The 27978-nt window shown below is 30.3% G+C and overlaps 1 protein-coding gene and 2 long non-coding RNA genes across 4 annotated transcripts; 2 read left to right on the forward strand and 1 right to left on the reverse strand.

The window, feature by feature from the left end:
* The first annotated feature begins 3788 nt into the window (after positions 1-3788).
* On the forward strand, positions 3789-5257 carry LOC135121185 (uncharacterized). The gene is made up of 3 exons (XR_010278882.1): positions 3789-3852; positions 4491-4663; positions 5211-5257. It is a non-coding gene; the product is annotated as an uncharacterized LOC135121185 (long non-coding RNA).
* Positions 5258-10919: 5662 nt separating this feature from the next.
* On the reverse strand, positions 10920-13683 carry LOC135121186 (dolichyl-diphosphooligosaccharide--protein glycosyltransferase subunit stt-3-like). 2 transcript variants are annotated; one of them, XM_064045494.1, is made up of 6 exons: positions 13368-13683; positions 13138-13283; positions 11364-12962; positions 11255-11308; positions 11085-11188; positions 10920-11027 (listed from the first exon to the last, which is right to left on the reverse strand). In XM_064045494.1, the coding sequence occupies exons 1-6, from the start codon at positions 13511-13513 to the stop codon at positions 10968-10970; spliced, it is 2109 nt and encodes a 702-aa protein (XP_063901564.1). In that variant the 5' UTR covers positions 13514-13683; the 3' UTR covers positions 10920-10967. The 2 variants fall into 2 exon arrangements, with proteins under 2 accessions (XP_063901564.1, XP_063901563.1); XM_064045493.1 differs by having other exon boundaries at positions 11085-11308.
* A 2482-nt stretch (positions 13684-16165) lies between these two features.
* Positions 16166-18310, forward strand: LOC135121184 (uncharacterized). Its single transcript, XR_010278881.1, has 4 exons — positions 16166-16244; positions 16490-16557; positions 17996-18089; positions 18158-18310. It is a non-coding gene; the product is annotated as an uncharacterized LOC135121184 (long non-coding RNA).
* Positions 18311-27978: the final 9668 nt, after the last annotated feature.

The raw sequence follows: 27978 nt of genomic DNA on the forward strand, positions 1-27978 counted from the left end.
TCTAAAACAAAGAAACGCGTACTAGGAGAAAAATACTGTCTTACATTTTCTATATTTTTCTTTTATTTCTTTCACTGGCATACTACGGATGGCCTTTGTAAGAAGTCTTAAGTTGCTTAATTTTAACTCCCCTTTCCTGCTGGAGTTAAAGCACCAGTGCTTATCAATGTATGCTCTTTATAGAGCTATAAGGGCCCGGAGGACTGAAAAAGAGAAAATATCCGGTCTGAACTTTCACTATTTGACCTGGTGTGTGAAAAACCGCTAAAAAACTACCGCCGGGAGAGGCAGCCTTAGACATAAGACGTCAAGGCCACCTGGAGATATCGGCTAGCACCACTACCAGTCAGGTCTTCCGACTTTCCTACTTTTATTGTGTTTATATATATATGGCCCGCTCGCGCGATAACCATTTGCTTTTTAAATTAAATGTTTTAAGTAATTACCATTTTCGGTCTTTTAATCTAAAAAGTTTATTACTAGCTTTTTAAGTCTTTAAGATTGGTTACATCCCTAACACAATTCCTTAAAGCAGGGCAATGACCTTTTTATATTCTATCTACGTGTTCTATTATATTCGATTATTAAAATTATACTACGCAAGAGGGCTATTGCCTAACAAATTAAAAATATGAGCTTATTTTTTTTAGGTAGTACGTAACTTTAAAACTAACAAAGTACTAAAAATGTACATTACTCCTGAAGGAAAACTTAAACTAATTTATCTAAATACTTTATTCTGAAAGTTCTTTATAACTCAAGGTAATTAACAAACTTTTATGAAAATTTACATATGATAACAAGCATATGAAATAGTATGTTATAAATTTGTATACTGTTTTAAGCGGAAGTAAAATAAAAGTTCAACATAACCGGCAAAAGATAAGGCTACTAATGCCATAACTTTAATATTAAGCCAAGAATTACTATTATTTAAAATAATACTTGAAAAAAGTTTAATAATTTATTATTTAAAAATAGAGGAGCGGAGAAAAGAATAAGAAAGAAAATAGTCGACACAGAAAAAACCGCAAATTTCCTTGAAAGGCACGACATGTGTACCCAGCGCAAATAACATCCCGTTGTGTGTTGCGGTTCCTTCTCTGTATAATATAACTTTAAAATTTATTCGGGTATTGGCTAACGTTATGAAGCCGAAATCTCATAAAAAAAGGTCAAAAAAGAGATTGAAATCGAAAAAGTTAAAGAAAACTAAAAAAAATAGTTTAAACAAAAAAGTTAACTCGTTAGAACGGTTGAAAGGAAAAGAATATAATAATTTGGAGAATTTAAAAAAAGCTCAAGTGGTAGACCTAACAAATGTCGAATGTTCAATTATTAAAATTTATAAACTTAGCTAACTTTTTTCTTTTAAATGCTTTTACAAGTTTACTTTTAACTACATTTATTCTTTTTAAGTATTTTAAAACTTGTTTTTTTGCTTTTGTAAAGATTTTTTTCTACGAGTAAAACCCTTTTTTATATAAATATTAACACAAAAACTTTTTTTTTTAGCTATAGAAAGAAGGCTACCTGGAGTCACTCTCCCCGATCATCTGCGCCACTTGATTGAGGAAAATACTGAAGAAGAAGATTTTATTGGGCCCAAACAATTCGACCTTACAAGTTATAATGAAGTAAAGTTTTAAAAAAATAACAATAATTTGTTTAATAATTATAAGCTCGAGACTACTTTATCAATGATGCCTTATAATACTGTATATTTTAAAATTATTTGAATCACAGATCTTTAGATTTTAAAATTATATTTTTTTATAATAAGGATATCTGTGATAAAAGAATATTGTTAAAATTATATTTAAAAAAAAGTTAGTATTTTTTAATTACTTCATATGTTTTTTTAACAAATCTATCTGGACTTTAATGAAAATTAAAATAAGTAATTTTTTTGTTCTATTTAAATAGTTATTATTTAAATAATTATAGTTTTTTGGTAATTGTAACTGTCCAAGTATTCATTTACTTTTATTTATGCTGTGCTTTTGCTTATTAGAACTTTTGACATAAAAAATTTCTTATGCTTTGCTATAATAAAAAGTAAAAGTAATATAACTATTATTATTTAAAAATAATTTTAGTTATAATTGAAAGGTAATTCTTTTAGAATTTTATTATAACATATTGCAAGTGAGTAAATATTTATAGTTTTATTTTATTTTATAAATGCTTCTTTTTCGATCAAGCTTTTAGTAATCAAAAATTAATCCAAATATTTTTAAAGTAAAAGTGACTTTATACGTGGATTTATAGACTTTTATATTATAACTTTTTTGAGATTTACTAACTTTACAGAAAATTTTTACCAAAGAAAGTTCTGAAAAGGGTTCACGAAGAACGTTTGATGTTCCTTTACTTTCTGTGTGTCCTTTTAAAATTTTATTAATTCAGTTCTTTTAAATGTTTCTTATTATTAAATATATAATAGTATATAATAAATTTATTTTGTTAATTTAATTTTTTTAAATTTATTTATATCTTAAAATTATTATTTAAGTCATAATATATTTTAACTTGAATTTATTTTTCTTAAAATCTCAGATTTTCTACACCTTCAAATTTTTTTTAACTTTATTATAAACTTATATAGAATCCACTATAAAATATTAACATAAATATGATATGTAATGTGAATAATCAAAAATATAAAAACTATAATAAAAATGATAACTTACAGGTTGTAAAATGTATTTATACTTAAAATATATGAAGAAATTAAAAAAATGAAGTTTGGCTACTTTAAAGGAGAAATTTAATCATATTTAAATCAAATAGAAAAAATTACCTTAAGAAAAATATTATAAAATATTATTATTTTATTTCCTCGAGTTTATTAAACTTATAGAAAATATGAAAATGAAAATATATAATTAGTTTACTTTAAAAATAATTAATTATAAAAAAGTAGAAGAATTAAATGAAATTGACTTTTATATAAGAAATAAAAATATTTATATATATTTTAATATAATAAAAAAATAATCATTTTAGCCCCTAAATTTTTGATTTATTTGAATTATATTTATAATTACTTTTGATAAAAGTTAATGTTTTATAATATATCAATTTATTTTTATTTTAATTACTTAAAATTACTTTCCTAAATTTATTATTAGTGTACTAGTTTTATAATAAATTTATTTTATATTCCATTATTATAGTTCTAAATAAAATATAACTTTTTTATTTTATTAACAATTATTAACTTATTAAAATTTAATTTATAATTAATTATTTTTGCATTCATACAGATGAACTTATTTTTTAACTTTTATTATAAATTTTTTTAAAAGTTTAACGTATTTTTTGATTTTTCCTTAAAATTATTTATTTATACTTATTTTGGTTTTTTTAATATAATTTATTTTTTATTACATTTTTAAATATTTATTATTAGAAAATTGTATTTTTTTCATTATTATTTACTCTTTTAGTAACTAAAAACTTTAATATCAATTTTTTTTACTATTTATAGTTATTTTTTATTTAATTTTAATTTATTTCGAATATTTTTTCATGCCTATTCAATTGCGTTTCAGTTAATATTTTTTTTCTTTCAATTTTGTTTATAAATAAAAAATTTTTGTCTTCTCTTCCGGCCTTAATATTCTTGTTTACTTTCGATATGTTTTAAATATTATTATAGCAATTACTATTATTTACTAAACAAAGTTTATTTCTTACTAATTTTAAAATTTTACTTAGTTATTATTATAGAATAAATTAGTGCATGATTTATGCTAAGGTTAACTAATTATTATTATACTCAGCCTAAAAAAAAGGAAAGAGAAACTTGGATGACTGAGCTTCCTCCAGAATTTCAGCTCCCCTCTGGTTTTGTTTGTTTCTATTATTAAATTATAATTTGAAGTTTGAAATCTTTTTTATAAAATTTTATATTTTTTTTTTACTATATATATTATATTTTTAGTTACACGAAATTTATATACAATTTTATAAAAGAGTTTTTTATTATTATATATTTAAATTAACTATCAATAGTTAGTTTTTAATTTTATAAAAAAATGGTTTTTAACTTTATTATAAAAACATGTTTAAATTTTTATAATGTTTTCTAAATGATTTCTGAGTATTTAGATATTAATTATTTTTCTATTTAGCTTTTTATGAATTCTACTTTAATAATTGGTTTTATATTTTTTTTAATTTTTTTAAGATGTAAAATCTTTATCTTTTTTTGGTATGAAGAAGGGTCGTCGTTATTTATTTTTATACATAACATTTAGCAAAATATTCAAAGTTTAATAATTTGTTTGCTAATATTAGTATTTCCTTTAACTATTTTTTATAGTTTTATATTTTTATATAAAAAGTTAATCTATTAATTTTTTTAAAAATTCATTATGTTTAGACTCTTCTCTTATTTTATTGATATTATAAACAAATTTATAATAATTACAATAAAATATAATAATAAAAAAAAATAAATTAATTCAAATTTAATTTTGTAGGAACTCTTCTTACAAGCCGACGCTTTTCGAAAGCCTCAAAGAGCCAGAGAGACCCCACGTGGGCAGAGACACCCACAGATCGGACTTTGAAGCCGAGCCGAGCCGAGCATCCTTCCAAAAATGTTTACTCCAAACGAGACGCGCTCATGTCTGCGTTTGTAGAAGAGTATAACGTATTATTAATTATTTTTATATTTACTAATAGAAAAATTATTAAAATTATTAAAATTATATAAATAAGTGTTAATGTTATACTTAACAATAAACAAAATAAATTATTAAAAAATATTAGCTATTAAGTATATAGTGAAATGTATATAGGGAGCAGTCTCTATATAAATATCAAATATTATTATAAAATAAAAAGAAATATTCATATTTTTTACTAAATACTAATAGTGCTAATAAACCGTACTTAAGTCTTTTATATTTTACTTCTATCTACAAATATAATGGAAAGTTTGTTAATAGTAAACTATTAAAAAAAAATGCGTACATAGCAAAAAAATATATATATAAGAATTTATTATAAGGATTATAAAGAAGAGAATATTAAATTAAAAGTGATAAAAAAACATTTTTTAAAAAAGAATAGTTAAATATAAATTGTTATTTAAAAATTTACTCTTTTATATTTTCTTAAGAATAGTGCTTGCCTGGTGCTGCCTGATTTTCTTTTTTTTAATATTGAAATTGAAAAATTATTATAATTTTTTTTAGGAGAAACAGCGCTCTCAAAGTTTACTAGAAATGCACAGAGGCAAGTTTTTTTTAATGATAAAATATGATTTATATCCGATTACATATAGTACAACTATCTTTTTTTATACTAATGCTTCGTTTTCATGTTATTAAATATTATAATATATTCTAGTTTTTATATGTTTATATATAGTATATATCTATTTTTAAGTCTGCAAAAGTGGAAAAAAAGTAGTTTAGCTGATCAAGTGTAAAAGATACTATAGAAATATATACTAAACGGAATTAAGAGTAGAATTTTTAGACCCCGTGGAGGGTTTTTTTGAAGAAACTGCGAAACGTGCGCACTTTCACAACGTCATGTGAAGCAGTACCTATCATAATAAAAAGCGCGTGCTTTTAAGATATGTTGAGCTTTATTTTACATCAAATCAGCAGAGAAGCGATCGAACACTCTTTTTTTTAGCGTAGAGAAGTGTTAAACAGAACTAAAATAATTTTACTACTTTTAAAAAGCTATAAACTTGTGTATAATACGACTATTTCGAAGTATCTTTTAGTATTATGTCTCTCAATAACGAGATAATTAATAAATTGTTACCTATTGTCTTTAGCAAATAATATTTATTATTTTAGAAAAGTTGAAGAACATTAAAAATGAAAATTTTGAAAAAAAATTTAAGTTTAACAGAGAAGAAATGGGAAGGCGTACAATAAGCGAAGAGCAAGTAGACAGCTTTATAGCGAAAGGAAGCCTTGGTAACAAATTTTCTAGCGGAACTTCTCGTTTTCTTTAGAATTTTAGACAACCCATGAAAAAAATCTCCTTTTACTTGTATTTAAATAAAGGGGTTCATTATTCTCATGCATTACTATTAATAAAGCTATGGCTACATAAAATTACTTTTCTTATAAAAAACTTTTCCTAAAGTTTGGTACAACTCACTTATTACATAAGCTAACCTCACTGTAACTTATTACCTTTAAGTTTATGAGGCCCATAAGTTTTCTCCGGTTTATATATTTTAAATCCAGACTTCTTTCCCTATCACCGAGTATCCAGTACTATTACTAATGTTTGTTAGTAGGACATGCGGACTTTCTTTTTATTATATTTGTGAGTAACCGTTATAAAAAGTTCTTATTGGAAGTAGTCGCATGCATTTTTCATGAGTAGCTGTAATTTCTTAACCAGAATCTTAAAAGGATGAGCACAGTACGCTGAATCTTTAATGGGCCACCCACCGTAGTACCAACCACACTTCTTACGAATTGACTTCCCAGGGTGGTTTGGACGTAATGCATTATGTCAATAGCGTATAATAACCTTAGATGTTTAAAGAATTTAGTTTGTAATAAAACTTTTAAGTAAAAGCTAAAACACCTGGAAACAAAAGCCTTTTATCTAACATTTGTTTGCAAAAAGGCAGGAACAGAGCAATTAAATAAGTTTTTATATTTTTCTTAGCGTAGACCAAATGGTTTGGTTTATAAACTATGAGTCACAAGGGCTAGCGTTTACAATTACTGTTCGTTGAGGGTTTTTCACCGCTCGATACACGTATTCCCTCTTAAAGTGGAACTCGGACATTAACTTTTATAGAAATAAGATATCCATATTTAGAAATTTTAACAATTTTTTGACACAAACCTATTTATTAGTTCAAATTAATGTATTCTAAGCTTATATAGAATAATTTTAATTATTTTTTACTTTGCTATAAAGAAATTTTAATAGTCTTTCTTCTCAAATCTTTAATATAACTGTTTTATTTTTCTTTAATTTGTCTTTAACCCCCATTTAATGGATAAACAAGCCTTTTAATCTTCCTTTCCGCTAGATTATAACAAAAAGTATGATCACATGTTTAGAAAGATAGTTCCCCTAGTTAAGCTTTACCTCTCCAACCCTTTTTTCTACCTTTTCATCTTTACTTTCTAAGTTATATGTTGACCATTTTATACAAATGAGTAGCAAGGAAGAGAAGTTTTACTTTTCTGATTGTTTAAATATGTAATTCTTTTGTGGTCTGTAATTTATGATATATGTATTAAAAAAATATTATCCAGAGCTCTACCTAAATTTAATCTTTAACTAGATTGTTAAAAACTATAAAATTACTAACAAACCACTTTATTATACACGGATATCACTATCTCTGTTGTTGGGCATTGTATACATAAAAAAAGTAAGTATACGAATTTATTATTGAAAAACAAAAACTGCCATCTTTTACATATAGAACCTCATATCGAGAAACCTTCGCATACAGTACTAAGATCTTTATATTCGCTTCTAGTCCAAAGCAAGAGAAAAGTAGGTGCACGCAGTCATATAATAGATTATTTGTTTACAAACAGGAACTGTGTTGTCATCGTTTCTTTTTAAAACAGTTTTCTATAAAAGGGTAACATCATTCCTTTTTTAATTTTTAAAATTGTTACGGCTTAGTAAAAGTTTTAAGACATGGTATCGTGAATCCTTTAGTTGTAAAATAAACCTTTTCTTTTTTATTGTTGTTTCCTGATCTTACACACCTAGTTCACTAAGTTTTAACTATAGCGCTTACAAAAGAGATAGGAACAAATATATTCTTCTTATACCGCGTTAGCATCAAATCCTCTTTGGTGGGCAAGCTTTTACCTAACAATAGTATAACTCGATAGAATCTACGATATTAAAGTATGCACACATACAAATTAATTTCTAAAATGAATGAAATAAATTATAATAGTATGCATGCCTTCTTATACTCGTTTTTTATTTTAATGTAATTTTAAGTCCTATCATTGAGTACGCTTCCGCGCACAGTTCCAATACAGCAAAAAGAAGTGAAACTTAATAAAACACTTTAATCATTTTTTTTCTGAATACTAGCCTTTTTTAGATTTCTTCGTTTTCCTACTGAAAAGTTATTATCAATTTTGAATTTATGGTATATTTTGTATTAAAATCGGGACATATCTAACATACCACATTTATACTAAATTTTTTGGTAAAGCAATACAAATGAATACATACTGGCTTAGACCAACTTTTTTTCGCAAATAGGAATTAACGCTCCAAAGGCGATATTAAATTCTCAGTACAATTTTATCTTCGTAATTTCCTTTTTTAGTGGAAGTAGGCAGTTTATTTAAACATTGTGGTAACAATGTTACTGCTAGATATTTGTGAATGATCAAAAAAGGATAAATTTATGTTATTTTTTACCGTGTCAGTTCTAAACCTCCGCTTTGCGTAGTTCTTACGATTTAACTATAGCTCTTAAATTGTAACTTATAAAAGGAAAAAGGTAGAACTAGAATATTTTTATTGAATTACTTCTCAGTACGCCCGACATATTTTAAGCGAGTATGTCGTTTAAAGTTTTCATACGCTGCTCCAAGCGCGCTTTTATTATGTTTGCAAATATTATAGTTGGCTCCTCTTACAAGTTATGTAACGCAACCTTTAAGTCTAACTTTTAATTGGGGAGTACATTGATCCATAAATTCTCATTAGAGCTTATTTCACTGGAAATTGCAAATAATTATAGTCATAAGTATACAAATGTAGCACAGCACTAACACAGTAGTCATGAGCTGATTTACTGTTACATATGCGATATACTGAAGTGAGTAGGGAATGGAGAGAGAGGTAAGGAAACTATTCAATGGAACCTTCGAACCAAGTTTATTTATTTATATTATTAACCAATCATTTTTACTTTTTCTCTTATTGTGATTCACGTATCGCAAAGATTTTTTTATTTGATAGCAGCTTTAGCATAAACGCAGTTTTACGCAATATTTTTTAATAAAAAGTAGCGACGTAAGTTTACAAACTTAATGCTACCCAAATGATGGCCAAAATTGCAAACAAAGTTGGCAACTCATTTAGAGGTAAGTACATTAATATGTAGTAACTTCATGTTAGTTCATGCGCCTTCTATGCAGATCTTATAGCGCTGTTTAAAAGTAAGATTAATTGAAAAAGAATACCTTAATTAGATTCCTTTACACTCCCTGCTACAAAGGTATTTTTATGCCTCAATAGGTATCTCCAATAGTAAAGGCTTGTTTTTACCAAATGCTTAACTTGGCAATATGCTAGTAAACTTCCCTTTTCTTCCTAGCTAAGGAAGTAACACCTACAGCGGTATTTTAATTTTATCTGAGTCTGAAAAAGTCATTCAAGTCACATTGAAATTGTACTCATAGTTTCAAGCAAAAAGAGAATACTTGCTGAGCGAAATCGAATTCTATATGATTTACCTTCCGCTTTTTCACCTAACGTATTGAGAACAAACGCAGAGTCGAGAGAATAGCATTCAATACTGAACAAAATAACCATCAAAACCACAGGGTCCCGGTAATCTAAATTAGAAAGATGTCTTTGGTATGTTGTAGATAACGACGTTAAGTTATAACTGTAAAACTATTTTAACTAGCAAGTCATTTTGAAAGTCAGCGGAGTTTTTTCTAAAAGCTTAAGCAAATTTAAAGCTCAAGTTTTGAAGTGGTTGGATTGGTTTCCGCATTTTAAGCATGCTGAGCCCAATAAACCTTAAATTTGTAAACAAGGGTAGCTTGTTTAGTTAGTTTAATAGAAAGTCCAATGATGATTACAAGAAATACTTACCCTTTATAGCTTTAGACGCCCAATCGGATTTACTAAAAGACAAGCAAATAACACACCCGTAGCTCAGTATAACTACTGGAAAATTGTGAAGTTGCACTTTAAAACTATGCGATCTAACAGTGGCGCTTATCGTCAACATAGTTGCAATACAAGTTTTAAATTTCAGCGTCGATCCCTATAGTATTAGCGTACCGCGGTAAAAGAATTGGCTAAAATTAATAGAGATACGTGCTACTACCTCCTTTCAGTGCTGTCGCTTGCCTCCTCGGCGGTGACCTCCAGCATGTCTGGTATTTAATAGCACATATCATCAAAAATTATATGAAAATTATGTGCATATTCTAGAGGAAAGTTCTTCGCAGTACACAAGGTATAATTAGGCACCTGATGTTGAGGGATAACTAAATGAAACCCACGCAAAAAGAGAGAATTTTTGGTGGTATAAATAAAACTATGTTGAGCTAGTTTTACCATTATCAAAAAAAGCAGTCCTTTCGAATAGTGCGTCGAGGCATAGAGACTAATGCCTGATTATGAACCTTTACCTAACCCTAGCATTGATCCTCAGCTCCCACAAATTCAATCAGGCCCATACGTTAAAGGTCGTGACACACGTGACAACGACAACAGAGAAAAAGCAAGAACAAATAAACTAAAGTTACTTTAAATAAGACAAACAAACTGTATATATAACTTCAAAAGGAACGATATCATTCTCGTTTGTGTATTTTAGTTTAGATTTAATGAACATGTTTGCTTTAGTTCCGTGAAGGCAACATGTAAAAGGCGGTAATTACCATATTTGAACATTAAGTTTTTGGATAGAATATGTTATACCAAAATGTTTAGAATTTAATTTAAGGTTCTTAATTGGTTTATCTTTAAATAATTTTTTGTGCAGTCTGTTACTTAATTAAGTGTGTATGTTACTTGATACTATGTACGTACGTATACTAAGAATTTGATTTGAGCCGTGCGTAGCAATAACCCAAGTTTGAAACCGAGGAACTTATACCTCTAAGAGAAATAGCTAAACGAGGAGAGCGTATTCAAAAATATTTTTTATAATAGCTGAACAATATATTTTATTTAACAATTTCAAACAATTCATTTAATACGGTAATATAACAAGCGCGCTTCTGTAATCAAGCTTAAATACTTTTATACGGTTTCATTTGATCAGTATACTTTCGCAGCTTGGGAGGATATTGCTAATTGCATTATAGTGTTAAAAAAGCGCTAATTTTATAGTGAAAAACAAAATTTACCCCACGACAGATCCAGCTGCCTTCCTGATCGCAAACCCGGTTGGCTGGATTAGCCACCCAGTCCTTAGAGTCTTGATCCACATTCATCACTTTATAGATCCTCACTTTCCCATAAGTGGAATAGAAGACTTCTCGAAATTTATTGGGATCCACTCGAACATCACCAATACCATTTCTATGCAGTTTATATAGAAGTGAAGCGGCCATGGATGGCGAGGGTGTGTCTTAAAGCGAGATGTTAAGTATATAAACCAAAATATGATGGTCTAAAAAAAAGACCGTAATCAGCATAAAAGCCCAGGGACCTGCAGTACTTCTCTCCTGGACAGATATTTGGATAAACTGATGTGCCAATGCGGACCATATGAGCCATTTTCGCAAGGTCATCTCCTCCTCCGCCCGTCCATACAAGAACGTAGTCGGCCAAATGACGAATCATATCGTGAGCCTCGCTTTCTCGAGAAATCAGGCATCTAGCAAGAGTAGCTATATGTTCATGATTCCACGTGTTTCCATCAGCAATGGACGTGCGATTGGCAATGCCATTTATCTGATAACCGTAATCCCACCAAGCTAGAACCCTCGAGCCGATGGGAGTGTTTTTTTTTAAAAACTGGTAAGACTCCAAATAGTCTTTGACAATCACAACCCGTCCGTCTGAAAGGCGCGCTCTGAATACGATGGAAGGGCCGGACAGCGCGTCCGCCATTTCCCAACTATACTTATAAAAGTCGATACCTGCAACAAGAATACCACTTAGTCCAAACAAGGCGGCAATTCTCTTGATAAGAGGAGCGTATTTGCAGTTATCAAATGCTGTTAAAGGGGTAACACTCTTGGATATTTTTTTGTTTTTTCTGCCGTCAAGAAAAAACTGTAACCAAAGCTGCTCGTAAGACCACTCTATAAAATAGCCCAAGAAGACACCGCAAAGCGCAGAGACAATAGGGCCGAGGAAGATAATCAAACGAACCATTCGAGCAGAAAAATAATAAGCGGCGACGACGTAGCACACAAGGAACATATAGGAGTTTCTTCTACCATTGAGCAACAAAAATAAGAGCCCCAAGGGTGTAAGGTAATAGGAGTAATGAAGGAATTGAAAGTAGGACTCCGAACTGGCAGGCTGGTGTTCTGCAACAGAATCCACCAGTGGGTTACCTGTCTTTGTATGCTTGATAAACAAGCTCTTAACACGCACGCTGAGGCCTGCAAAGTAGCCCATCGGAAATAAGACAAAGTAAACGACGGACACAACAGCCGCCAACACTATAAGGCCAACTTTCGCCCGCAAAATCCAGAGTTGAGTAAGAGAAAGGTTTCTTTTTTTTCGTTGGGTTTCACAAAATTGCAAAATTATGAACACAAAGAACACAAACATTGGACCCATTTGCTCAAGGGACCTAAGAGGGTTTAACCCAACCATTGGAATCTGAATGGCGCCCAGGGTCCCCAAAACAAAAAAGAAGAAGTAAGAGAGAAACAAGCCGGTGGAGTATTTGTTGAGGAGTACTAAAGAAGCCGCATGAACTCCAATAATGTTCAAAACAAAAACGTAACCACCCCAGCTAGCCGCCATAAACACATACAATAGGCCGGCGATAACGGCAAAAGGCCAAGAGGACTCCGTCCTCAGAGAGCGCGCCCAAAAGTAAAAGGTGGCCACCATCACGGCAATAGCCACCGACTCGTTATCGTAGCCGCAGCCGACCGACCGCATTATATGAGCTGGTATAATGGCCATTATAAGAGCAGCAAAAGCACCAGCAATTTTAGAACGGGAACATTCATGCGTCAATAAGCCAGTAAAGAGCGTCGCTGCGACGCCATACCAGCATGGAGTGTAACAGCAGACAGACACAAGAGACATCGGGCAACCTCAAAGTTTAAAAAAATAGATAAGTTAAAACATAAAACTTTAAATATTAGTGAAAAAGAATAATTTAGAGTGGGTTAAGGCTCAGTAGGTATTAAAACAAACCAATGCTATTTACTAAATTAACTTAAGGTGTTTTATAACAATCCAATTATAAAAAGAAGGCAAGCATATTACCTATTTTTTTTAGAAAATAGTATATAAAATAGGAAGATATTTGCATTCCTGGATATATAGTAGTTCCCACAGGTCTTCCCAACGGATACCAAGACTCGTAATCGAACCATGTAAAAAATTTTTTAAATCCATTTAAAACTAGATACCTTTTTAAAATATATAATTAAAATATCAATGAAGGGTGAAGGGAGTACATATAATAATAATTATTATTATGGAAGGTTTATTACTTAGTAGCGCGGAAATTAAACCATGGGTCAAACTCGTGAATCAGTAGTCCGAATAGTTGTATGGGGATCAGACGTATTACGAATGCAAGGTAGCAAGCAAATAATCCGACTAAAAGAGTTAAAAAAACCGAAAATTTGTTCTTCATAGTGTCTACAACCCATTCATCAACAGTTTTACTTTTGCTTGTAAGCGGTTGTTTACCTTCTTTTTGCTTAGATTTTTTTAAATTCTTATGGTCAGAGCCCACAGATTCTTTAGAATTAAGATTTTTGTCTATTATAGAGGATTTTCTATTTTTACTTCCCTTTTTCGCCATTTTTTATATAAGTAAGAGTGAGAAGGTACCGAAGGTCACTAACAAAAAACTCAAACTTCTTTAATCACTATCGTATAAATAGCCCATTCATGTTCTCAGCGTGATTTGTAATAGTGCACGCGTTAGTGATTAACCTCTTTTACACCTTTGTTTTTATAAGGCTCTTGCTTAGACCTCCTATCTCACCAAACTTGGGGAACGTTTAAGAGTCTTCAGGCTAATATTAATTGATAAGCTATTTCTTATTTTTTGAAATGAAAAATGTTTAGAGGCTAAAGTTTTATAAAGAAGGTTATTAATTTAGGTAAATTTTCTTAGGGTATATTGTGTGTTTTCAATTTTTGTAGAAATAATTTAAGCACTAACACTTATATACGTTAAATGACTGACTAATAAGGAAAATGCAACAATGATTGTTCTTCGTGATGTTGATGAAAGGTCCTATACGTGCTAAACCGCTTTACTAACTTTGGTAGTACTAAAAGCCTGCAACCTGGCTACCAATTTTCTTCTAAGTCGAAAATTATGTGCCTTTAAGGCTTTCCACAAAGACCAATTATTACCGGTCAATAAAACATTGCGTTATTGCTGAAGATGTTGTTAAAAAATTATTTGTCGAAATCTTTCACACTTAACGCGGTGCTGATAATGTTACAATCCTGTTCTTTGAATTAAAAATATTGCAGTGATAACGACGATAACAGACCTTAGCACTCGCCAGGTGGAGGAGTTAATAGTAATAGCGTTTTTTCTTTGTGCGTACTCGATAAACTGGAGTAGGAGGGAAGAGATACTCTTATTCACGCATTTTAGCTTCTGCTTCTCTGTCAACTATATTAGGGGTTAAATATACAATATAAAATTTAAGTTATATGAAAGTGAAATAATTTTAATAAGGTAAGGGGATTTTTAAGTCTCGATTATAATTATCTCTTGCCCTTTTAAGGAGGGCGTTCATTTTTTGGCCTTGTGGAAAACCTGACATCTAACAATCTGTAGAAAGATTACCGTAACGTCCTCAAAAAACTACCTTAACAGAATTACTATGAGGTGGCAAACCAACGCACTGTGGAAGTTTAGCAATTCTACGAGTGTTAGGCTGTTCTATGATGAAAATATACGCAAACAATCTACACATACACTAACCCAAGTAAACCACACAGAATTTATAATTAAAAGATAAACCAACTGAAAACATCACAAACTAATATCTCAAAGTATATGCGATTTCAGTCATTATACGGGGACTGAGTAAACCATATATTTGTTGTATACAAAGATGGTAATTATTGACTGACATACCCTTTTAAACGAAACCGATTTAAACATGTTTATTCAAAGAACCCTAATTTTAATCTAAACGAATATTAACGAAAATGCTTTTTAACCTTTTTTTAGGGTATATAAACGGCTTACTTGCCTATAATAAAATAAAACGACCCTTGTGCTATTTTATACCTCTTTCCTTGTGGGTGTTATTATGTCCCGTCTTGTCGATCAGGTGAAACCTTACTCTCCCTTCGTTTCTTCTCTCGAATTAATTTCCTGTCAAGTATTTTCGTTTTATTCAGTTCGATGAACGCAGTTTCAGCTTTTATTTGACGAAAATATATAAAACTAACAAGGTGCTTATACCTACGAGGGCAAAATAGAAAAACGTTCGCATTACCTGTAGGATATAATACATATTTTAACTAAACTAAAAAAAGAATAAAAACCAGATGGTTTGTAGGTCGTGTTTTACAAATGCTAAAAGTCCTCAAAGCTAGCAAGTACTAGGCTAAGTAGGCTACGTATAACTTCAAAGTTGAGGATAAGTATAAAAAATATTTTTTGTATATATATATTTGTTATTAAGATATAAAAACAGAGAGTATGAGCTAGGCATTAGAAAAAGAAATCTTTTTTTTGAGCGAAGGTGTTTAGCCTTGCAACTGATTATACGGTATAGTACTGACTGGTTAACCTGGTTTATAAAACCACAAGAAGTTATGCCGTTCGGGTTTATAGGAAGTATTAAACTGTTCGTTTGTGCAAAAACTAATTTGCACTATATAAAACCGGAAGGGTTCAAAAGATAAAAAAATAAGTAAACCTATCCATTTGTGTATTCATAGCACTGGCTTGCTATACGTGCGTTATACGATTGACAGTTACATCTATAGTTCCCCTCTGCTTAGCGAGGGTTCGAATTCACGACTTTCGAATCTTTGCGTCATCAACAAAAACGATTGTGCTCTAATCATACAGCTTAAAGTGTTCATATCAGAAAAGAAGCAGCAACGAAAGAACAACACTAACATTATAAAAATAATACCTTAATGAAATAAATTACAAATTTCAGTTAGTTTGTTGAAATTTTTCACATATACCGTTTCTTTAAAGCGTTGAAAGTGATAATAATTTGACACGATATATTATTAAATGACAATATTTCTAACGAGGGGGAGACTTTTCCTTTGTGTAATGAAGCGCACGTTAGCGAGGAGTAAAGGTTATAAACACGTATCTTCAATTAATTTAATATATGAAGAACCAAAGTTTGTAAAGCGTTTAAAAGGTTTTGTATTTATTTTTTATCTTTTTTATTTATTTATTTATGAAGGCACTACTTTTTTTATTTATCAATCGCTGCTGTACTTTTGTTACGTTCACACAAATACTTTACGCTAATTTTTTACCTATAATTAATTTTTTTTTTGTAAATTTAGAACTTCTTATTTTTTAGTTTTTGTGAATTTGTTTTATTAGTTAGTAATTTATATTTTTGTCATTACATATATTAATTTTTCTTAATTTATTTAGAAAAAACCGAAACTTCTCAGAGAGTAAAGGAAGGAAACGTTCAAGATCGTCCTGATCTACCGGATGAGGTAAAGAATTTATTAATTTGATATATTTTTTTACAATGTAAAAGGTATGTTATCTCTTTTTCTGCTATAAAATTATATATTTTCGGCTAATTCTTTAAATTTGAGTAACTTTCCATTCCTAGATTTTATAATAATTTCAGTTTTACTTCTTTTTGGTTTTATAAATTAATTGTGCGAATCTAAAGCTTATGTATATAATAGTAGATCATTTTAGTTACTTAATTAATTATATAATAAGTAATTTCGCTGACTTTATTACTTGTTTAATCTGTTTTTTTCTGAAAAGTAACAGTTGCACGTAATATTGTATATGTATATTGCAAGTGCTTAAGATATATTTTTATGAGTGAACTTTTTACCAATTTTATGAATGTTACGAGTCATAAAGTTTTAACAAACTTTTGCAAGTTATTATGATAGAAAATTTATTTTATTTTTCTTTTTACTGTTGGTTTTTTATTAGCGAAAAAAGTCAAATCTGATTGTTATTTAATTTTTAATTAGTAGGCAGTGCCATTTTGAATAGATTTGCCTTATTTTATTCGCTTTTTTAAAACATTTTAAGCTTTGGCCATCTGTTTATTGAGTAAAAATATTTGATTTAATTTAATAATTTTTTTTATTGTTAGTTTGGAATTTTAGATTTTTATTAGTGTAACTTTTGTTATACTTTTAAAATTTAGGTTAAAAATTAGAGACATATAAAAAACTTCATATAGAAAAAAACTATAATTAAAAAAAATAAACTGTCTTTATTATTTTAATTGTTTCGTGTGTTACTGCAAATAATAGATTGCCTTGAAAATTTAAAATAGATTTTGGTAAATAACTAATAATTTTGTTTTTCCTGCTTTAATTAATTGTTCCACATAAGTTTATTTTAAAATAATTACAGCGCACACCTTCATTTGTTGGAAGGATGATAACATGTAATACTTTTAAAATCAATTACTTATAAATTTTGAGTTGTATTATTAAATTCAGTTATTGAGTATATGAACTCCTCTTCGTGCAAGATCGGAGACTAAAATTATTTTTGGTTTTTTTTTGTAAAGTCCAATTTTTTTTTAACATAAATAATTTTAAATTTATTAATTTAGTTCAAATATTTTTTTTGTCATAGATTTTATTAAAGTATAGAATTGAGATCTAATTATTAGTCAGTTTATATAAACATATGGATAAATTTAATTTTTACAACTGTTTTCAATTAGATTTAAAAAGGTTAAGTTTATAATTTTTATTACTTTAATTATTTTTAGTTATAGTCAGTTTATCTACAAGTAGCTTTTTAAATGTGTGTATTTAATTTTATTTTGGGTAAGCTCTAATGGAATTTTAAAATTTATTTTATTTTTAAGTTTTCTAATTTTTTTTTAAAAAAAATTATTTTTAATAATTAATCCTTATTAATAAATTTAAATTAAAATTTATCAAGGAACCTCTTGTAGTGGAAGGAGGTGATTTTACTCCGGAAGAATACGCTCTTCTAAAGAAGAACAGACTTTCAAATTATAAAGTTGAGGGAAAAAGTTCAGTACAATTTTTTACAACTTTTCATTTTTTATTATCTTTTTTTAATGGCTTGTTTTTACTTAAGCTTGTTTGGAATTATGCTCAGCGCCTCTTGGAAAATCTGAAAAATTAAAAAAATATGTTAAAAGTGAAAAATCTACTATAAAAAAGTCTTTATTAAACAATAAAATGCTTCTCTCCTTTGACACAGAAGAAGAAGACCTCTGAGGAAATTAAAAACTTAGATGATTTTCTTATTTCCTTTGAGTAAATTTTTTTTTGCGCAATTTCATTAGCTTGCTTTATTAGAAAATTTTAGATTTAAAGTAAATTTTGTACTTTTTAAAATTATTCAAAACTGATGATTTTACTTATATAAAATAAACTTTTTAGTCTAGCTTGTACGTTTATTTTACTACCTTTATGCATTTCTAACTATAATATCCACAAGTCATTTAAGTATTAATTTATTAGTTCTGTGTGTACAGATTTAGTGCTTTTATAATAATGTTTCCATTTTCATTTGGGTTGTCGGGAATTTATGGGTATAAGGATAAAATATGGTTTACAAAGTTAAAAGTTGTTGCTGCACTTTCATTATAAAATTTTACTTTAACAGATATTACTACTATAAAGAAAGTAAACAACTTTTGGTTTTCTCATTAACGATTGTTTTTAGCTAATTGTTTTTTTTACAAATTAAGTTCTATGTCAAATTTTTTAATTGTGTTTTTTTGAAGCTTGAATAATATTCTAGACTTTTATTCAGAGTTGTTTTCTATCTTCAAAGTTCCATATTTAGAAAAATAAAGCTTGTTTAACATGCAGAGAAACGTTTTCTTTGAATCAAAGACAAATTACACAGAGAAAACTTGATTAGATCACTATAACAAAAACATGAAGTGCATTAGAAAGTTAATATCGTTCCTTTTGGACTGATTGAATATGCAAGACTCAAGATCTTTTATCTTAGGCTGAAATATTATAGCTACCATCAAAGCAAAAATTAAGGGGTGTATTTTATACTCCAACAGCCTTTGATACTATCATAGATGTTTATGTTAATGAAATGTATTATAATTGGGGCGCAGAACGCATTTATGATAAATCTATATAAGGAATGAGTATTAAAAAATACAACACTACTGACAAAATCTTCGGGACTGATTTTAAAAACCAATGAACCATAATGGAATGGTCGCATAGTATATATAGTACCTGTACCTAATAACCCCAAGGCTAGACACACTCTTTAGATCCGTGCGACCATCGAATGTCTCCAACTAACAAATTTCAACAGCACATTTAGCCAGTAGGGATTTGTTAAAGTTGCACCAATGGTTCCGAACAGAACAGAGGTTTTAGGTAACTTTACTCATTCTACAGACCTTCCTCCAAACGCTTTCTTCCGCAACTAATTGCTACTTTAGAGTAGTATCTGCAGAACTTAGCTGCTTCCATTAACGTGGAAATGGTTTGCAAGTTGATTTTCACAGCTCTAGAAGGCAAAGCATGCACCCAACACGAAGATTTTACTACCCGCAAGGTTAATGAGCCTATAGGTTTCGAAGCAACATAGCCAACAATAGAATCAGACAAGTCTGGCTACCGAATTAAAACTAATGATAACAATAATGTCTGTTCCAAAGTTACAGGTAAGATTAGCCTGCTAACGGGCTAAGTCACCGCGGACTTTTTACCAAGTTTAAGAGTAGTTGTCTTCAACCGAGGTTTATCAAGTCCGGTTTTGGGCCCCTCCAGCGATTCTCCAAGGTAATGCATTACTCCCGACCCTTATATTGCACAGGAAGGCCCATAATCACGTTTCATTGGGTTTCACAGTTGTTTAGCTGTTTGTGTCCAAGAGTGTTAAAATATTGTTTATAATGTACAGTAACATCAAGTTGACCCAGCTGAGAAATAGAGGATGCATGACCCGTACAATAGTAGTCTGCTTCCAGGTATTAGTCCGCTTTTGGATGGCTCCCAATTGAGTACCAAAGACCGTAGCCAACCGGTATCCGCAAAAAATAAGAGCGACAGAAGACGCGAATTTTAAAATATAGGGCTAATTTTTTTTCAACCGCATTTACGATGATACACCCGGGGACAGAACCTGAGTCTTTACAAGTATAAAGTGTGTACACAACTTGAAGAAAGTCTCGAGATATGACTAACGGCCAAGGCACAAAAAGCGCCTAGCCTACCCACAAAAGTAGCCGACCTATGCAATCCAAAGTGTTTGACTAAATAACCACAAATCTCTGACTTGCTACAATTGCAGCCAAGTTGAGGTTGCGTCGCACGCCCTGCGCTAAAAAGATGATTTAAAGGTAAGATAAAGGTACCAAAATACTCGCAAAGGAAGTGCGAGGGCAACGAGAGACGCGAAAAACGCATCTCTTCAAACGAGTGGTTTAGGGTGCTTAATTATGGTACTAAGAAACACTAAATTATGTAATTTCTTAAAAATGACCCGTAAAAGGCTCTAAAAGCACTTCAGCCTAAAGAAAGATCAAAGATGGCAACAAGTCGGCCGAGGAAAAGCACTAAAAAGCTAATAAAAAGTAAGTAAGGTCGTTACTCAATATAACTAGGATAAAGCACTAGTAATAACCTGAGTACCAGGCCAAGGTCCAATAAGTCAAAGAGGTGTATGATTAGACTGTCTTACAATGACCAAAAGCCAAGCATAAATAATAGTATACCTAGTAGAGAAGTAACCTTGAAAGAAGTTAGGTTTTATTTATTTGTAAATTTTAGGTCAATTTAATATTTTTATTTGTTACTTTATGTTAATTTAATATTTTAATTTGTTAATATATTTTTTATTTTATAAGATAAATCAAATTATTTTGATTTTATGAAGAATTAGCACTAGATCTAGTACTTTTCTCTTCTGTCAGCTTGTGCATACTTGTATCAACGCTCGTCAATAATGTTATGGTACCTTCCTGAAAATGAAAAGAGATTCAGGCACCTTCTCAGACCGAGTTCTTAAAAGTCTAAGACAATATATTATATTTTACTCAGGTTAAACCACAATCAGCTAGTAGTCTTAATAGTTTCACGTTACAAAGATCATATAAAGGATTTAAGGGTAGCTAAAGAATAAACAGATCTCTTTTTTATTATAACTATCTTCCGTAATAAAGTCAATAGTATTAAGATATTATCGATTATTTTATTTCATTTGATTTGGTATTTTTAACTATTATCAGGGCATTATAGATTAATTTGTTAATTTATTTATTAATTTACTAATATAAAAATTTAAAGCTGGATAACTAATATTACTTCCTAGTTTAAGGTTACTAGTTTTTTTCTACTATATTTAATAGTTTATAAGTAGGTTCTTCCGCCTTGAAAAGTTCTACTTCGGTAGAACAAAATTAACAATCTAGAAATGCTAGCTAATTAAATGTTCTACCAAAGTAGAACGACAAAAAAGGCAAAAGTAAAGATTATCTCCAATTCGCTTGAGACCCAGGAAAGGCAGGCATTTTGTTTCTGGAATGACTATGTCACCTGTAGGGCCAAACAGCGTAAACTAGGATCAAATTTAGTTCTTTTTTTAGCTCTCCTTTAGATTAAGTAGTTAATAGGTTTAACTTTGATTTGTCTAGTCAAAGATAAGAGTTCGGTTCTCTTCTTAGCTGTTTACTGAAAAAAGTGCACGCACATTACCATATTTAGTTAATTTTTATATTATACGAACGAACTGCATGCCTGTCTTCTGGGTGCAGCTGCTGTAACTACAGGGAGAGAGGGTTAACGGTTAGGGTAAATATACATAAAACTCACTTGGAAGACTAAGTTTTTTATGGTTTTTCTCTTTTCTCTCTCTTGCTATTTTAGGTTGCCCACGGCGTAGGGACTGGGTTTATCTTGTGTGTAGTAACATACGGGACAGTTTAATAAATAATATAGTTTTTTAGTGTTAAATAATATTTATTATACTTATATAAGCCACTTATTCTACAGCGTTGCCAATAAGAAAAGAACTAACAGATAGTTCAATAAACTTGCTATCTCTTTTATATCAATTTTATTGTTATAGGCGCTACAGTAAACTAAAGTGGCTACGCGAGTAGGGGCTTTAACTAACAAAACACAAAAGATATCTTGAACCCGTTTTTAATATTTTTATACAAATTAAGCAAAGTAAAAAATGTAAAAATATCTGGTAAAATTAATTTACAAACATGGACATAATTTTCGACCTTTAGAAAGGTATAACCCAATGAGGAAACTGAGCAATAAGGCGTGGTTGTTCTACGAAAGATTTTTTTCTTTGGTTGTATTTTCTGTTGTTAAATCAAATTTAATTTAGTTAAATACATAAAAATGCGTTACATTAGTTAAAAAAAAAAATTCCTCTTCCCCTGTATTGTCCTTCTAGTAGTTGTCGCACTTAGGACGATGAAATAGGCGTGTCCGTTAGCTTTCTTTTAAAAATACCTTCCATCGCCACAGTTACATTCTTATGAAGACAAAGTATATTTTGTGCATGCATTCAATAAGATCCAATCACAATGCTCATAATTCAAACGCCTTCGATTTGATTCTTTCCTTGTCCCAATCTTTAAAATTTTTAATTACTAGGGTATAAGCATTAACCTTTGCAATATCTACTGAAGCGTAAAAGTGGGTGATGGTTACCTTCGAGTAGAACGTTTTAAATGGGATTCTTTGCTGTTATCGCCTCCTTTAGTTCCATTGTAAAACAAGTTTATACGGGACTTTTTTTTCTCACCATCCGCTACTGCATTGTATGGCCGTTGTGTGCTTAGTAAAACAAGGGCCCTTTTAGTTTCGTTCCACCACATAGAAACCAAAATCATGGATGTTTACCTGATGTTAAATCGTTAATGCAAACAAATATGAATATTGCTCTCGGTTTCTACATTTATTAATTCTTTGAAAATGCTCCTAAGATTAATTTGTATAGGCTCGACCATTATTGATTTATCGTTAGTTTATAAGTCTTCAACCATTTCAAAAGAAGTGTAATAACGTTGTTACATTTCTGGCTGTCTTATAAAGGTTTTGTTATCCTATTCACTATAGCAGTAGGCCCTATATATCCCGAGGTACTTCCTATACCTTAATTAACGTAAACTTTCATTGCTAAAAATACATTGCGCTACAATCCGCAATAATGCTTAAGATGCCATATTTTTACCCGGCGACACCTACACCCGAAGAGTGCTAACATACGTCAACGACAACAGTTGAGCCCAGACGTATCTTTCCTATAGCTGCAAATTTGTCACAACTTTTTAAGCTTCCCTTGGTTCTTTTGTGTCGAATCGAACTATTTTTCTGAGTTTGCGGTATCTGCTTCAACTCATAGTTGCAAACTAGTTCCACTATAAGCCGGCCGACCAAATTGTCCAGGCCACAAATCATAATAATCAATATCAATTTTTTTTTCGCTCCTATCAGAATAAAAACACAAATGAGTGCTAATATTTCTGTTTAAGTATATATCGAATATTACAACGTTGCGCTACCCTAAATTGTGTGCAGTGTGATCACTTCTAGATTTTTAGGTGCCATTAACTTAAAGAAAGATTCTTTTAGAAATTGGCTATGCCATCTGGTAATAATAATTGCTTACGTTGACGAAATGTATTTTTTAATTTTTTGACCCGACTGTCGCGAAGGTTTAGATGGAGTACTTCTTACCAGACTTTGCAGTATACACCTAAAATTCTATAAAAATTTGACTCGCCCAGTATTGTTTATGAATTCATTCTCTAATGAATTGTCGAACAAATCGACTCTAACATCGTTCCGTTTGCAACCTGGTTATTATTTCTCACTCTGAAAGTTGGCTATTTTTACTGCAACTCTTTGAGAGTGAGTAACCTGGGCAGCTTGACTTTATAAGAGCGCAAGATATATCAACTATAATGACAATTTAGGTTTAAGTTCAAAAGTCGCTCAAAATCTTTATTTTAAAAAGTTAGCTAATTCTATTGTGTTAGCGGATTGGACCGAGAGGTGGTACTCTTTGTCCATACCAACAAATTTGTAGTAAAAAGTTAAAAAAGTCCAAGCGAACGGGAAAAGGACAATCCCAATGGAACTCTATACAACAGACGAGAATAAATAATTTTCTGAGGGCTTTTGAAAAGTTGGAAAGGTTTATAATATTAGATATAGAATTTGTGATCATTTTGTGCCATCCTTAACCTGCGAGGGTCAGTATGTTTTTCACATTGTAACGTTTACTTCGACGCTTTTCGCCTAGGATATTTAAACGCTTCCTGCAAAGCAGAGTAATTTTTAAGTGTTCCGAAAATCTTTTAAACAAACCTCGCATCTACCATTATCTAGAAAGATCCACGCGCGTGAACAACGGATACAAACCTATTCAATTAGGTTTAATTAAATATAACATAAAAATTTTATAATTTATTGTTTTGTAAAGGTGTACATAAACTATCGTTTAAAATTGTTTATTTAATGTTTTAAATTTTTTCGTAAAAACTCTATAGGGCATTAATTAAGAATAGGTTAATTGAATACTTATATAGGTTAAGACTTAATTAATGTAGTTGCATAATAGGAAAATCGCTTTATTACTTAAGTCTATATAGCTTTATAAATTATCGCTTTAAGGAATTTTGCACGTGCCTCTTCGTGCAAATCGTTGCATTTTTCACACGAAAATTTCTTGATCGCTCCATCGTAGGGGTGTTTTTTTACTGCTTTTGAGTGGCTACGAAAGGTAGCCTATCTAGAGACCTTTATTTAAAAAAACGCGAAAACTTTAAATCGACTAAAAAATGAAGTAAAATGTCTTTTATATCAAGGAAAGCCTTATATTAAGACGACTCATAAATGTGGTGTCAGTAACGCCACAATATATTGGATCAAAGCTAAAATATAATTAAAAGCGTCCTTGCAATGAACCTAGGAGCCCAAAGATCTTGAAAAACCGGTATGTACTTTACTATAAATGACATCGGGTGAGAGCAAATCTGCACAAAAAGCTTCAATAAACATACAAACAACATTAGAAAAGCCAGTTTCCAAGATGTTCCATATCAAGAGAATTGCATTCTGCTGGTGGCCATGCGAAAAAAAAAAGGTAAAGTAAACCCGCTCTGACAGACCGTTACATGCAACTAAGATTTGAGTTTGCGAAGAAGTACGAAAATTGGTCCGTATTATAACTGGGAATAAGTAATTTTTCCAGACGAGACCTAGATCAATCAATATGATGCAGATTGTGTTGGTTGGTGTTGGAAGCGATCCGGCGCTAATCGAATACTTTATCGCCAGGTGGTGCAAATGAAGTAGAATGGAGGAGGATCCAATATGATTTGGTCCTGAAATAACATCGTAGGATGTTGGTTATTTGGATTAAGTGACCAGTATGACCTCGAGCTAGATAAAATGGTTTTTCAGCAGGATTATGCCCATGCCACACTGCACTATCGGTGCGATTATGGCTCCAGTTACAGTCGTAGTTTTAAGTGCTGGGCTGGCCTCCGCAATCTCCTGATCTCAATCCCTTTAATCATGCATGAGGAACCTTAGAGAAGGGATTGGGATCATACGAATCAGCCCCTGCTAACTTGAACGAGTTTTAGACTCTTGTACAATAAGAATAGAGGTAATTTAACACCGATAAATTCTACAATCTGATTGCCAGTGTTTAGGAGAAAGGGAGTCATTCTAATTGAAAAAATTTGGTTTATTAAATTAAATTTTTTCTACGTGCAAAATAGTTACTTTAATCTCTCAACTTTAAAGCTCCTATCTTTTTAAATATAAAACCAATATAAGATTAATAAGATCAAGTATCATCAAAATGTAGCCGAACATGGAAGTTTACTGTGCATAAATTTTAAAGTAATCCATTACATAACTAAAAAGTTATTCATTACTAAATGAAAACTGCTAAACATATAAAGAATTATGAGTGATAATGTGTATAAGCTGATTGCTTAAATATACCTAACCTTCGTTTTCGTTCTTGCCTTTCTTATTAAAATAATAGACCACTAATAGGCAATTTGGGACCTTTAGTCGTTGAAAATTTTTTAGTACACATAAGTCGGGAAGGTCCTTGAGGGCTCAAATTTCATTCTTTTTAACAAAGTATTGCCACGTGCTCTTTGAACCTTTTATTTCATGAAAGAAGGTAAAAGAGGGTGGTCATATCAACTAAAATATTTTTAGCTAATTTTATTAAGGATAAGGTTCCAGGTTAAGGCCGAATTTTTTTGCTTGTAATGTAAATTTTTATCTAGTAATCATGAGAATACGTGTGGAAATGTTTATATAAATTATATTCACTTAAAAATTTGTCATAGCACTTTTACCCATATAAAATGAGATATTCCTTAAAGAAACTTCTAACGGCTGGTAATTAGTTTAAATCAAATATATCTTATTTCGGTAGTAATGACTCAAATAAACAAAAATGATATCAAGGAATTTGGCAAATAGATTAATTTTAGAAATAAAGACTACAATTTTCTTCAATAGCAATTAATCTCCGTTTGTTTAAATTAAAAAGAAAGTCCATTAACGTTTTATGAAATATATTAAAAAATATTTTTCTACAACTCAATTCATATCATAAAAGCTTGCCAATACTTAAAATATAAGAAAAAAGTATGAGTCGCAGATGTTTCTACTACTACATTATAATAATTTCATTAAAAGTAAAAAATTGTTTTAATGACTAACATTACTACCACCGCTGGCAATGCTCTTCAAAACGTGACCGACGGGTAACCCGTGGTGGTCACAGCAATAGTTAGGTTTCTATGCCTTTTAGTACATAGAAACGAGTGTTTAGCTTTTAGTAATGGGCAATAGTGGTACTAACTCTCATTTATGAAGCTACGCATAATGTATTAGCGTGGCCTCAATTTTTAATTAGAAAGAATTTTTTAGCCCTTTGTTACCTATAGAACTATAAAAACACCTTGGTCTACAATATTATCAAATCATAAGAAAATCTTGTCTACTAGCGCCTACTTAAACTAGTTTCACTGTGCACCTTTTATATAAAACTTAGACTATAACTAACGTCTATAGCAGCATTCTTATCTTCTGCTTACGCGTACTATAGTAGCTTGGACTACTAGTGTCTTCTGTCCTTAGAGCGGTTTAGAGAGCGTGGCCAGACCGCGTTGTTCAGGATATTTTTCCATCAGAGCTAAAGAGTATAGAAACAACTGATGTATACGCTAAAATTAAGTACGCTAAATCATTATATATTATAACTAATTTAAGCCTTCATATAAAATTTTAGTGTTAAAAACTTTTAGTAGTTTTTGTAGATGCTACCTATTAGGTTTGGTGAAGATTTTAATTGAAGACATCGTGGAACAGCAGAAATGACAATTTTATTTGGCAAAATATTAGAACCGTTAGTATTAGGAATAATTTTGGTAACTTTAAATATTTTGTACCTGCACACCTCTGCGTATGCATTAGATGAAATTTTTTCTTATAAATCATATCTTTCGATATGATAACTCGCGCGCTTATTATATAGTACATACTAGCAAATAACATCATTCGTCAGTGTATGTCAAGCGTCCCACTGTAATAGTAGGAAAACACCAAGCAAACACTAATTTTAAACCTGTTCTTAGCTTGGTGTAGACGCTTCAAGAAAACAGCGGGATTGCTAATGAACTATAATAAAATATTTGTATTAAGAAAAAGTTGAAGAACTAATAGAAAAAACAAACAATTTTGAACGGAAACAAAATTTTCGTTTTGAAGAGGAGTAATAATAATAATAAAAATTAAATATATATACTACGATCAATAAAAATAATAATATTTATTTTGATTAATGTAATAAAAATAAATATAAATTAATAATAAAAAATATAATTTAACTTATAATAATATATATTATTATGA

The sequence above is a fragment of the Zophobas morio genome, unplaced genomic scaffold (genome assembly GCF_036711695.1).
Source record: "Zophobas morio isolate AGI-343-1 ecotype UQ-CSIRO unplaced genomic scaffold, CSIRO_AGI_Zmor_V1 ptg000520l, whole genome shotgun sequence".
In the NCBI taxonomy this organism is placed as follows: Eukaryota; Metazoa; Arthropoda; class Insecta; order Coleoptera; family Tenebrionidae; genus Zophobas; species Zophobas morio.